Genomic DNA, 13815 nt, shown 5'->3' with positions numbered 1-13815 from the left:
AGAAGTCAGACTGTACCTCTTCTCTTCTCCTCTCTACTGAAAAGACTGCGTTGGAGGATGCCTTTCCCCTCCCCAAGTTCGGACCAGATGCTGTTCAAGATTCGAAAGCGTCCAGCACCTCCTCCACTGAAACTAGCGAGACCGAGACCGCCTCTTCGGAGTCACATGAGGATAGACCTGTTCCGGAGCTCCACACTATATAGACGGACTTGCCCGGAATACTTGAGTCTGTTACGTACTTCCATTCTTTTTCTGCGCCCACTGTTGGAGAAATCACACCACAGGCCGCTGCTGATCAGAATCAGATCGGCGCAGGTGTGCCAGTGCAACTTGCGGTGACTTAAGGCCGGTTCCCACTAGGGCTGCCGCGCGTCAAAACCGCGCGTCAGCGGCGTGGTTGCCATGGAAATGGCGTCAGCGGCAAGGCGCGTCGCGGTTTGACCATGTCGAACCGCTTCCGCTGCCGCGTGCCGCGCTCCAGGTGCGCGCCGCCAATCACAGAACGCGCTGAGCGTGACGTCAGGTACGGACCCCCGGGCCACACGAACTTTCGCCGAACCGCTGGCGCGGACGCGGCGGCAGCTATGAAATACTTATCATCCGATTCCAAGGAAACTATTCGGTAGAAAAATTTGATTCTTGGGCATGTTACAGCCTGATATCTTCTCTCGATAAAGGACCGAATTTCTTTTCGTTATTCGTCGTGGTTACTTGCTGTATCGCATTTACGTAAACCTTTACACGAAATTTTAATGAGTGTGCAGAGGTAAAAACGCATTGCGTGGACTTTGCGTAGAGTTCATTTTAGGTAATACATTATTGCGTATGAAATTTAGTCAATATATCGAAATTGTTTTTAAAGCTGAGAGCAGATCGATAGCTATCACCATTCTCGAGATATTGACTGTAATGTCGGCGGACGGGCTATGCCGTGACCGCGCGCGGGTTGCTCGGCGACGCGACCGGTACTTCGTCCTGCTCGTCGTAAACCATGTGGTTGTATCAACCGCAAATTTCGTAAACGGTTCAAGAACTCGAATTTTTTTTTTTTCAAACGATAACTTGTGAAAAGTCATGTATTTCGTCGCATGATAAATATCCTAAATCTGTTTATCTACCGAGATATGAAAGTAACTACAGTTTTTCAGAAGGGATAGATGATTTTTTTTAAATGGCATTAATAGCATGTTGAATGAGAAGTTAAACCGAAACTAATTTGCTGGTATGTCATAAGATGTAATTTACTAAATATGTAGAGCTATTGATTATTTCCTTTCTTTTTTCTTTATCCAGTGTACTTTACTGATTCAAGACGCGTTTCGCCTTTTACTTTAAGGCATCTTCGGTGGAATCTAGAATGACTCAGTTTTGTTTTGATCTATGATACTTGCAGATTATAAAACAGTTCACATCTTTTTTTACGTGAATGACTGATTACTTACAGTGAATTGAGTTTTTGGCGGACATATACGTTTCCCCTCACCTGGTCACATGCTGGAGGTTGAAATAAAACTTAGATTATGGAACATAAGCACATTTTCATGTTCGCTCTTTTTTCTTCTGTCACTAGCAGTAGACGTTTTACCGAAAACTCTGATTTAAAGTCGTAACTACAGTGTGTTCACCTCATGCCCCTTCCTGTCTGCTTTGTTTGCCGGCCGAAGTGGCCGTGCGGTTAAAGGCGCTGCAGTCTGGAACCGCAAGACCGCTACGGTCGCAGGTTCGAATCCTGCCTCAGGCATGGATGTTTGTGATGTCCTTAGGTTAAGTTAGGTTTAACTAGTTCTAAGTTCTAGGGGACTAATGACCTCAGCTGTTGAGTCCCATAGTGCTCAGAGCCATTTGAACCATTGCTTTGTTTATGTACATGTTGCCAACCTGCAGAATTATATGCTGAAAACTAATGTTTGTTTATTTTTGTTCTCCTTATATCTGTATGTGTGTGTGGCTAGCCAGTGATAGTTATAGAAAGTTGAAAGTGAATCCAGTAGTTGTCAGACAGTGGTTGAAAGATTTGGTGTTCAGCTGATTTCAGTTTTGGTTTAAATGTTTTAAGGAGTGCATGGAAGAGTAAATTCACTGCTTACATTAATAAATAAAATAGTAGAATAGTATTTCAACAGATGATTATTATCAGAATACTATCACCCAACCCCTTTGTCCTCACTCTTTGACGCCCCACAATACGTCCTGTCAACTAACCCCTATTGTTGTCAAAGTTGTGCCGTAATTTCCTCTTCCTCCTCTATTTAATTCCGTACCTCTTCTTTAGTCACACGATCCTCGTATCTAATGTTCAGCATTCTTATGAATCACCACCATTGGAAAGCGTCCATTGTCTTCTTGACAGAACTGTTCATCGTCCACGTTTCACTTACATACAAGGCTGCACTCCACACAAATACCTTTGTAAAATAGTATCCAACCATTACCATTTATATTCGGTGTGAACAAATTTTCTTTTTCAGAACGCTTTTCTTGCTATTGACAGTCTTCAGTCAGGTTTGCGTCTGCACCAGGAAATGCCTTACAATTTAAAATCTGGTTTCGAAAACTGTTCCAAATATATATTATTCTTTCGTGATTCTTAGGCAAGGTGCTGGCGATGATTACATTATGCTCTGTGGGAAATTCTATCAGGTGGCTTCCACTTTCATCCCTTCCACCTAGCCTTTGTGTTCTTACTGTTTTCGTGTACCTGCTACCGTACCACATTTTAAATTTTTGTCTCGCTTAACTATCTGAATAATCTCTCTTGTTGTACATTGTTTCACTGTGTTAGGAGATAGTGAACAATCGTGAACGGTAGTCATGAAATCTGTTTATGGTGAAATGAGAAAACATGAATAATGAAATATGTGAAAGAGCACATTGTACAGAAAATGAAAAATTGGTATGTCTTCTCCCAACTTCGTCTTTCCTTCATGTAGGTGTAAGATATAGTTAATCAAACGCACCGCGCGTTTCAGTGGGTCCTGCCCCGTACCTCAGTGGCTGTCCGTCATTGGCTACCGCTAACGTCTGCCGCTTCCAGATGGGAACGCCAATTCCGCGAGCCGCCGCGTCAACGCGGAAAACGCTTGCCGCTGCCGTTTCCGCACGCCGCGCTGCCGCGCTCTAGTGGGAACCGGCCTTAAACCTTTGCTCCAGAAAGCGTTAACGCGTTACGGCGCTGAGAGGACGAGGGAACTCCGTCGGACCGAGGAATTTTATTATTCCGTCTTGCGACAACTTTATTACGGTGCCAAACAAGCTCGCTTACGGTTTATAGATGTCCGCTATGTTAAGGTGAAGCACCTTCAGTTAGAGAGACAACAAATGAAATGGTTCATGGTGTGAATAAAATCCCGCTTCTTCCAACAGGATGAATTGACTTCCTTATATCACCTTATCCGGTTACGGACGCGTCGAAAAGAGCATGTACCATGTCCCTTAATCATTCGTGTATTGACGTCCTAACGTGTCATTTCCAGTGCGATCTATAATTACTTTACCGACCTTTATGATGTCCCTGCTACTGAAACGATTGCCCCTGACGCATTTACTCCTCTTCTGGATTGCCTATCTTCTCTCACATTAAATGATGCATTTGTAAGTGACTTTACTCGCGATAGTATACATCGCCTTATTATTGGTTTACTGTTGCGAAAATCACCGAGACTCGGCAGTATTCCTAAGGAATTTTATGTACATTTTTGGTTTCTTATAGGTGATACCATTACATTATTGGTCAATGAGGTGATCTGGGGATGTTTGATTCCTGATCGCTTCAAAGTTGGTAAAAACGTTCGAAGACAATCGGGCGTCCAGACACTGATATATTACACCCTGTTACACTACTTAATTTCGATTACAAAACTGTCGCTCCATCGGTTAATAGCCGTTTGTCGATACTGCTAGAGAAAATTCTTGCTGTTCGTCAAAGCTGTGTAGGCTGGGCGCACGATTCTGACTTCTGTAGCCGAACGCCGGGACGTTGTCTCCGCGGCTGTGGCGACTTCTGGCTCTGGAGCCTTGCTTTTTATTGATTTTAATAAGGCATTTGGCCGGGTCAGTCACAGCACTGCAGGTGCTCAAGACGACCGGTCTCAATCATACTGCTTGTCAGTTATTACCCAATATTTTTACTAATATTCACGTATCTGTCGTAGTGAATGGTCAACTGACTCCCCTGGGCTTACCTCCGTCTGGGCTTAACGCAGGGTAGCCTCCTCTCCATGTCACTTTCTCTGTTGTCCTTTGAACCTCTGCTTCGCCGTATTTCGGCTCAGTTATGTGGCTGGTAGATATTAGGAGAAACCTTCTCGGTACAAGCGTACGCGGATGATATTATGGTACTGCTACGTCATATCGATGACATATCCTTGCTCAAGAAGATATTGATTTCCTTTTGTTGAGTCTCCGGGGACAACATTAATGAAAGGAAATGTACCATTTTACCATAAAAGCCTTTTGAACACTTTGTCATTCCATGGGCAACGGTAGTTGTTCGCCACATGTCGTTGGGGATTGGTTCAAATGGCTCTCAGCACTATGGGACTTAACTTCTGAGGACATCAGTCCCCAAGAACTTAGAGCTACTTAAACCTAACTAACCTAAGGACATCACACACACCCATGCCCGAGGCAGGATTCGAACCTGCGACCGTTGCGGTCACGCGGTTCCAGACTGTAGCGCCTAGAACCGCTTGGCCACACCGGCTGGCCGTTGGGGTCTACCGTGGTTCGCTGCTCGATGAGAATGGCTGCACTCAGTTGGCGGGAAGTGACGAATGGAATTCAAGGGGCAATTTGTGAACACGAACGTCGTTCCCTTAGTCCTCTTCAAAAAATGCGTGTCTTAGATTCCTACATTTTCAGCATAGTGTTCCATGTTGCACATATATTCCCGCTCCCCGCGATGATGGCACAAATCGATGCTATTGTCGGTTATTTCCTTTGGAAAAGTTATATTTTTTCACTTCCCTTTGAGGGTTGGGACTTCCCACTATCAAAGTAAAGGCTTCAATATTGTTTATAGGGCGTGCCATTTTAACATGTACTCGAGTAATTCATTCTATTACATTTTGCTTATTTATGTGTCTTCGAACGGCTAATATGACTCCCCCTGCCAATGTTGGCAAGATCAACTCTAAATTGCAGAACATACGTGAATTTTATATTATAATAAGTTTTCTGGGAGCCAACATCATATTAGTGACATGTTTTGCCACCTATCTTTGCTTCCTCGTTGGGGCTACAATCATTCCTCTCCCCTGTTGAAATGGCCACGCCATTGATATCCTGGAAAACAGTGTGGTTTCGCGTTAGTTTTCCTGTCCTCCCGACGGAAGTCGCCTCGTCGTGGTATAAGGTCATTCGCAGTCTGACCCTGGCCAACGAACACCTCCATCGCTTTGCTACGACTGGTTTTTGCCACACATGTCATCAACCTGATACGTTGCCACACAGGCTCGTCTCTTGCGGACGAGAACACTGGCACTGGATTCATCGACAACTGGCGTTCCTTACCCGATCAATTGAAGCTGCTATCTCGGTTGAACTTCTCTTTTTCCAGACTTTTTCGTTTTCCCTCGGACGAAGACCAAATCGATCGTATGGCTCCCAGGACAGTAAACCCACTATGTAATCGGCTGTGTCAACGACCCCGAACCCCGTGTTTTACGCCAGTACTTATGAAAGCTGATTGTAAGTGGCAGAAGATTCCACGTTATCGTACTTTATCTGCAAATACGTTGAACCTTGTCTTGCATCGTAAAGGAATTGGATGGTTTTTTTTCGTTTCTTTTCTTTTTTCTTGTTCTGAAGTCTTTTCTCATTGTCTTCCTACAGATAAAATTGTTTTCTGTTGACTCCAGCAATTGGGAAATTACGTCTTTTCGTAAAAAATAAAAACAACGAAGAAATTAAAAAGTATAAACAATATAAATAATGAAAAATTGAATAAATAAACCAACCTAGTACCATATCTATGTGAGGGACAAGCACAGTGACAGGCGGGGTAGAGGCATCGTGGCCAGTCCTTGGGTTTCGACCACAGCCCACCTTGGCTCCACCCAGCCTGAAGCTGACTGTGTTTATCCTTTTAGAAAAAAATAGTGGCTCAGTGGCAAAGCAAAAAATGTGGGATGTGAATTGTGGAAAGCAAGTTACCAGTTTCACATCAGCCTTCTTCCAAAGCTCTTTCTTTCTCATCCTTTTCTTGTCTAAGAGATACCGGGAAAAAATTGCTTTGCGCTTGATTTTTGTGCAACCCACATAATGGAACTGTGTTTCAAGTCCTCTGACATCTTTTATTTACAGTCATTTGACTATACGCTGGACAAAATCACTAGACGAAACTGGTAAAAAAATTCCATCGAGAGACAGCAATGTAAAAGCGATCATTACAAAGGAATACAATAGTATTTTTAATTATCTTTCAAACAAAGCAATCAACGGACAGCCTGCTGAGAACACAGACCTGTTATTTCAAAACACACAAAAACTCATCGTAAATAACAAATTTTCTAACTCTTCTAGGTTGAACTGGGAACAGACAGAGATAGAGTGATAGAGGAGGGGGCTTGCGGGGGGGGGGGGGGGGGGGGGTGACACTAAGGGCAGGGAAATGACAGTTGAGTTGGAAACAGAACATGGTTGATAAGGCAGGCAGAGGTGAGGGGTGAGGGGGGTGTAAGTAAGAAAATTGGCAAGTTTTGGGGTGAGTGAGTGGAGGAACGAGGAAAGATGAAGGGTAGCATGAAGGAACGGAGGGGAAGAAAGAAGAAACGGAAGGAATGTTACACCAATGATTCATTTTCACCGAATTTTATATAACTTCATATAATGACCGAGTGAGTTCGGTAAAAGCAAATGTTACGCTAAATTTACTAGAATATGTTTAAATTAACTGCTTCTTAATTTTGATTTACGGCTTTAAAATTTTAATATTTTGAAGAGTATAGAATTTTGTTGTATGGTGTGGCTGAGGACTATTATGTCACAAATATTTCAACCACAATCCACATTTAAATGATCCTTCCACAGCACGCAGGCGTTCATGTCGCTGCTTTCAAAAACTGTTCCAGCCTTATTTTCCAAGATAGGGTCACACCTTTCATTGCGCTTGTCTCAGGAAAACACCTCCTAGCAGCAGGAAATTATTAAGTAACTGCAAAGTTTCAAATCCGTTGATCAGTTTATTGAACACTGTGGATAGTATCGCTAGAAGTAGCTGCACCCGTGAACGCCATCTGCCCGCTGGGGACCGCCAGAAGAGGAATCGGGCCAATGACTTGACGCAGTCTCCAAGTCTCCTCACGCTCTGCTTTAGATGTGTCAGATTTTAGTAAAACTTTTTGTTGCGAGCAGTACGGGTCTCTGACAGACGTAATGCCGTCCGTGTTACTTAGCACATAGCAAACGGATTTGTTTTACGTGTGCAGAACGGATCTAGGTTAATTTTATCGTTTTCTGAAATAAATCTTTGGGAGAGCGGCAATGACTGACCTTGAACGGCGTGAATTTATCAGACAACTTTTCCGATTCACTTTAAGTGTGATGCTGACGAGCTCTGAAAGACAGCTATCAGAAAGCAACTTTAAAATTGAAATAATATAAAACGTACTGACTGTAAAGGAGATAAAAATGGCTCTTAGCACTATGGGACTTAACATCGGAGGTCATCAGTCCCCTAGAACTTAGAACTACTTAAAACCTAACTAACCTAAGGACAACACACACATCCATGCCCGAGGCAGAGTTCGAACCTGCGACCATGCGGTCGCGCGGTTCCAGACTGAAGCGCCTAGAACCGTTCGGCCACACCGGCCGGCTGTAAAGGAAGTGCTTGCCATGAAAGGGAATTAATACGAGTATATTAAATTTTACTAAAGATGTTAGAACCTTTAATGGAAATGTTTTTTCTGCCTTTAAGGGAGAACGTACGTAGAAGCGAACGAAATCGTGAAAAATTTTTATTGGATCTTGATTTACTGCGTGGTACTAAAATTTTAGTTCCTGAATATTAGGTTCCAGTTCCACTCCTATGTGTGATAAAAATAATGACTGCCAAATCTTGCACAGGGACAAGCGCCTGCCTTGTTATGTACTTGCTCATATTATTTAGTCCTCTGGTGTTTTCACCTAATTTTGCGCAGTCACAATGTGAAGAATATTTAGGTGTTTAGCAGATCCAGAATTTCTACGAAAGTGCGTGTATGGAAAAACAGAAAATCCTAATCGAAGTTACAAGTCACTGATATGAAAACCATTCCGCTAGGCGACATTTGTCTCCACAGCTGCTGTTGAAATTGCACCTTATCATACTTGTTTAATTTTTAACCGAGCTAATATTCGAAGACTACGAAGTCTGGCGAGGCTATGACGTGATCCAGGAGCTTTCACACTGTCGATAATGAAGGAAATCGATAACGGGAGAAAAAAATTTGGGAATTTGTGGTAGGGGCATATGGGACCAAACTGCCGAGGTCATCGGTCCCTAAGCCTACACACTACTTAATCTTACTTAAACTAACTTACGCTATGCAAACCACACACATTCATGCCCCAGGGAGAACTCGAACCTACGACGGGAGGAGCCGCACGGACCATGACAAGACGCCCGAGACCACGCGGCTTCCCCGTTAAAATTTTTACGTGCATTATTTCAAGATCTAATAAAATCGCAAATTTTTTATATAGAAGGCTGTGGAGAGCTGTGTTATGAACTGGAATGTGTTGGTCATGTCTAGAAGAGGATGGGCACCAGGCTGAGGAAGTTGAAACAAAGTTTGAGAGACAAGTAACTTTCTGATGGTAAAACCATAAGAGGAAGTCTGGCAGACAAAATAGTTGATGAACTACAGCAGTGGTATGGGATGGCCATTAGAAATAATACTGAGGATTTGTTGAAACTGAAGCATGCAGTATGGGCTACCTTCTTCCACAGACTGTCAACTGATGAAAAACCAGTACTCCGCCTTTGCCCTCCTGGAGCTGATTCATTGTGCAATCACCGCAACGCCCAGTACTCAAACAGTTCATACAGCCTTAAACATTCCATCCCAGCAGCAGTCATGGATATCATAAAACCTCTTTACAGAGATCTGACAGATCTTGAATAACTGAAGAAGTGTCTGCATGGACAGACTCAAAAGCCCAATGATTCCATCAGTAATCTTATATGGACTCGCTTACGAAAAAAATTTTTTTTGTTGGAATTAAGACCCTAAAGTTGGGGGGTCAATGATGCTGTTAGTGCTTTTAATGATGGCAATATTGGTAGGGTGAAAATGCTACAGCATATGGGAATTATTCCTGGAGCAAACTTGAGCGGATGGCCAAGGTTCGCATTGATAGAGTGTGTCTGCCCAGTTAGCCGCACTGTTTACCGAGTGGGAAGGCGTGCCTGTACCCGGTACGAATCCGCCCGTCGGTTTTTACGGCGGTTTTCCATCTGCCTCGGCGCATGCAGGCTGGCTCCCCTTATTCCGCCTCAGTTACACTATGTCGGCGATTGCTGCCTCCACGTATGCGTACACCATAAGTACTCTACCACGCAAACATTTGGGGTTACACTCGTCTGGTGTGAGGCGTTCCCAGGGGAGTCCATTGGGGGCCGAGTAACCCTGGGTTCAGTGTGGGAGCGGCGGTGGGGTGAGTGGACTGCTGTAGCCTGTTGTGGGGTAATGAACCACTGAGGGTTAAGGCGGGGACGAAGCTTCTCCATCGTTTCTAGGACCCCAGTTCAATACAATACAATAGAATGCAATAGAAGCAGAGTATGCAGCACAGTTGACCACTAAGGAGTCCAGAAAGAACTAAAAACTTCGGAAAAGATCAAGAGGACGAAATACAGTATGGTGCAACGTGCTTCTGAGTGACTAAAAATAAAAAATTTAGCACATATATTAAGTGAGTTACCGTCTTATGAAACTTTAGAAGCCGTTCCTGAAAATTTACATTTTCTGTTGCATTTTCCCAAAATGTCAGAAACCACTTCGAGTAGAGTATTCAAATTTTCCAGGAGTAATAACATACATATCCTCAGTCTACGGAACTAGAAGAAGAACATAATGTTACATATAATTAAAATCCGGCCAGTGTGGCCGAGCGGTTCTAGGCGCTTCAGTCTGGAACCGCACGATCGCTACGATCGTAGGTTCGAATCCTGCCTCGGGCATGGATGTGTGTGATGTCCTTAGGTTAGTTAGGTTTAAGTAGTTCTTAGTTCTAGGGGAGTGATGACCTCAGATGTTAAGTCTCATAGTGCTCAGAGCCATTTGAACCATTTTTTATAATTAAAATTATTTAGGATAACGTACAAGAAAAGTATACAAAATTTAAACTGTGTAATTAAAAAATTATATTTCCGAAAGCAGTGGCTGATATGCAAGTATTGTGGTTCAGTAGACTCAGAACATACAGTTCAATGTCCTGTAAAAGTTTCATGTCAATGGCTACAGTGGTTCCTGAAATACAGGGAAACCAAGTCACTAAATTTAACGTTGTCGGGTAGGGCGTTCCAACTCCCCTTAAAATCAGGTAAAGCTAAGATGACAAGCAAAGGAAATATCCCTTGAGGGTGAAGGGCAGAATGCGTAAGGTTTGCATTAGTTCACCCAGATGAAGTAAAGCCTAATGCAAGCACTGGCAAATGTATGGTTCAGGTTTCCCGTAACTTACATTTTTAATACTTTATGTACGTTTTCCTCACAAACCACTGTTGTTAAGGTAATTACATTTGGCATGCAACTACTTAATACTACAGTGAAACAACCTGTGGAAGGAATTATTATTTAATAGAATAGCAAGGTATTTATGTACGGCAAGAACTATAAAATTTGGTGCAGTTTTTTCACAGATATTTGGGTGCTGTAAGACTAGCAAAAGAGATATCAAAATTCTGTTCCACAGATATTTGTGATGATAGATCAAACTTTGTGCAAAAATACATTAACTTCTTTCTCACAGATTTTTCAGACACGGAACATTTGTACTCATCTTGTTGAAAAAATCTCTGTTGTTCATAAATAAAAACGTATACAGTCATTAAACATACAAACTTATATGTATATGCATATAAAGTTTCTTAACGACAGTTACAAATTTAGTTACACTACCTTAAAAAATTTGGACCTGACAAAGTTTATTTCAGAGTACTGCTATTTCGCGTACGTCCCCCTTAAATAACTTATTATGGAGGTACTGTGGCGAAAAGTTACAGTTAACGGACGAGGCACTTGAAACCAGCCTACAATAGGAAGTCGTACAGGTCACTGTTTTCTCTGGTATTTTTCAAGTGTCGCTACCAATTCCGTATGCCGGAATTGCAGAGTGGAGGGTGATTTCGTAGCTGTACAGTATCGCGCTCACAAACTGCAGACATTATAAGAGGGCTGCGAGCATCGCTAAGCTCGATAACTGAACAAAGTATTTCGCCAATCTTTTCTCCGAAAAAAACCTGTTCTCTTCATGCTGTTCATCCGTAGCAGTCTACGTCAGCCTTAACACATACTTCACAGCGTGTACATAAAATGTGCGGTCGAAATGAAAACTTTCATTGTACACACCTCAAAAAAAGTTTTGCATCGCCCCGGTTCCCAGAACTCCTGAAGATAGACATTGACTGTGGATATTCTATCACAGACGCAGACGCAGTCACTTTGACTGTTCAGAGATGTCTCTCAAAACCCACCCTATGACACGGGGGGGGGGGGGGTCCGACAGCCAATCAATTCCAGTCATTCCACCAGGAAGGACGTACAAGGCTCAGGCTCGTGTTGTCTGCAGTTCAGCCATGCCTAGACGGAAATACCGCGGTTCGATCGCGTCCGCATTGTTACTTTGTGCCATGAAAGGCTCTCAACGAGGGAGGTGTCCAAGCGTCTCGGAGTGAACCAAAGCGACGTTAAAACTTGTCCGCGAAAGGCAAAGGTCCAGAGTTCGAGTCTCGGTCTGGCACACAGTTTTAATCTTCCAGGAAGTTTCATATCAGCGCACACTCCGCTGCAGAGTGAAAATCTCATTCTCGGACATGGAGGAGATACAGACAGACAGGAATCGTTGATGGCATGCCTTGCTCAGACTGCCCAAGGGCTACCACTACAGAGGATGGCCGCTACCTAGGGATTATCGCTCCGAGGAACCCTGACAGCAACGCCACCATGTTGAATAACGCTTTTCGTGCAGCCACAGGACTTCGTGTTACGACTTAAACTTTGCGCAGGAGCTGCATGATGCGCCACTTCACTCCCGACGTCCATGGCGAGGTCCATCTTTGCAACCACGACACCATGCAGCGCGGTACAGCCGGGGTCAGCAACATGCCGAATGTAGCGCTCAGGATTGCCATCACGTTCTCTTCACCGATGAGTGTCGCATATGCCTTCAACCATACAGTCGTCGGAGATGTGTCTGGAGGCAACCCGGTCAGGCTGAACGCCTTAGACATAATGCCCAGCAAGTGCAGAAAAGTTGAGGTTCCCTGATGTTTTGGGGTGTCATTATGTGGGGCCGACGTACGCCGCTGGTGGTCTTAGAAGGCGCCGTAACGGCTGTACCATACGTGAATGCCATCCACCGACCGATAGTGCAACCATATCGGCAGCATATTGGCGAGGCATTCGTCTGCATGGACGACAATTCGCGCACCCATTGTGCACATCTTGTGAATGACTTCCTTCACGATAACGACATCGCTAGGTTAGAGTGGGCAGCATGTTCTCCAGACATGAATCCTATCGACAATGCCTAGGATAGATTGAAAAGGGCTGTTTATGGACGAATTGACCCACCGACCACTCTGAGGAGTGGGACAATCTAGAGCAACAGTGCCTTGATGAACTGGATGGATAGCATGCCACAGCAAATACAGCCATGCCTCAATGCAAGAGGGCGTGTCACTGGGTATTAGAGGTACCGGTGTGTACAGCTGTCTGGACCACCACCTCTGACGGTCTCGCTGTATGGTGGTACAACATGCAATGTATGGTTTTCATGAGCAATAAAAAGGGTAGAAATGATGTTTATGTTGGTCACTTTTCCAATTTTCTGTACAGGTTCCGGAACTCTCAGAACCGAGGTGATGCAAAACTTTTTTGAATGACATGAAAAAAAAAATGTTAATTGACATCTTCTCTCAGTGGCTGCAGATCGCAATCTCTGTACGAGTTCTTCCATGTATCAGTTCGGTCGGTGTTTGTTTCCATTGCAGGAGGTAAATACGAGCCAGTGCTGCTGGACAACGCCTACAAAGTGCACATGAAGCTGACGATCAAGTCCGTGGGTCCGGCAGACTTCGGCTCCTACCGGTGCGTCTCCAAGAACTCGCTGGGAGACACCGACGGCAGCATCAAGCTCTACGGTAAGCGTACACCTTCGGCTTGTCGCTGAATGCAAGAGTGAAAAACTGTCAATTCAACAGGTGAACGAATTCCGACACACAACAAACGTATTCCTAGAAGCTAACGGTTTTGTTTCAAATTTAAATTTGCATAATCTATGTGAAAGGGCAACGGCCTTGCCGCAATGGATACATCGGTTCCCGTGAGATCACCAAAGTATAGCGCAGTTGGGCGTGGCCGGCACTTGGATGGGTGACCATCCAGCCGCCATGCGCTGTTGCCATTTTTCAGGGTGCACTCAGCCTCGTGATGCCAATTCAGAAGCTACTCTATCTAATAGTAGCGGCTTCGGTCAAGAATACCACCATAACGACCGGGAGAGCGGTGTGCTGACCCCACGCCCCTCCTATCCGCATCCTCTACTGAGGATGGTCCCGGTAGGCCACTCGTGGCCTGAAGACGGAGTGCTTCTTTATAATCTACGTGA

At 44.2% G+C, this 13815-nt stretch overlaps 1 protein-coding gene across 1 annotated transcript in view; it reads left to right on the top strand.

Annotated features, from left to right (window-relative positions):
- Positions 1-13815, top strand: part of LOC126480664 (neurotrimin-like) — a 336431-nt gene that overhangs the window by 213976 nt on the left and 108640 nt on the right. The window contains exon 5 of the mRNA XM_050103887.1: positions 13199-13348. Coding sequence (XP_049959844.1) covers positions 13199-13348 — 150 coding nt within the window. The remainder of the gene's footprint in view (positions 1-13198; positions 13349-13815) is intronic.

The sequence above is a fragment of the Schistocerca serialis genome, chromosome 5 (genome assembly GCF_023864345.2).
Source record: "Schistocerca serialis cubense isolate TAMUIC-IGC-003099 chromosome 5, iqSchSeri2.2, whole genome shotgun sequence".
In the NCBI taxonomy this organism is placed as follows: domain Eukaryota; kingdom Metazoa; phylum Arthropoda; class Insecta; order Orthoptera; family Acrididae; genus Schistocerca; species Schistocerca serialis.
Note: the sequence above shows the minus strand (reverse complement) of the source record. Positions and strands in the feature narration are given on the sequence as shown.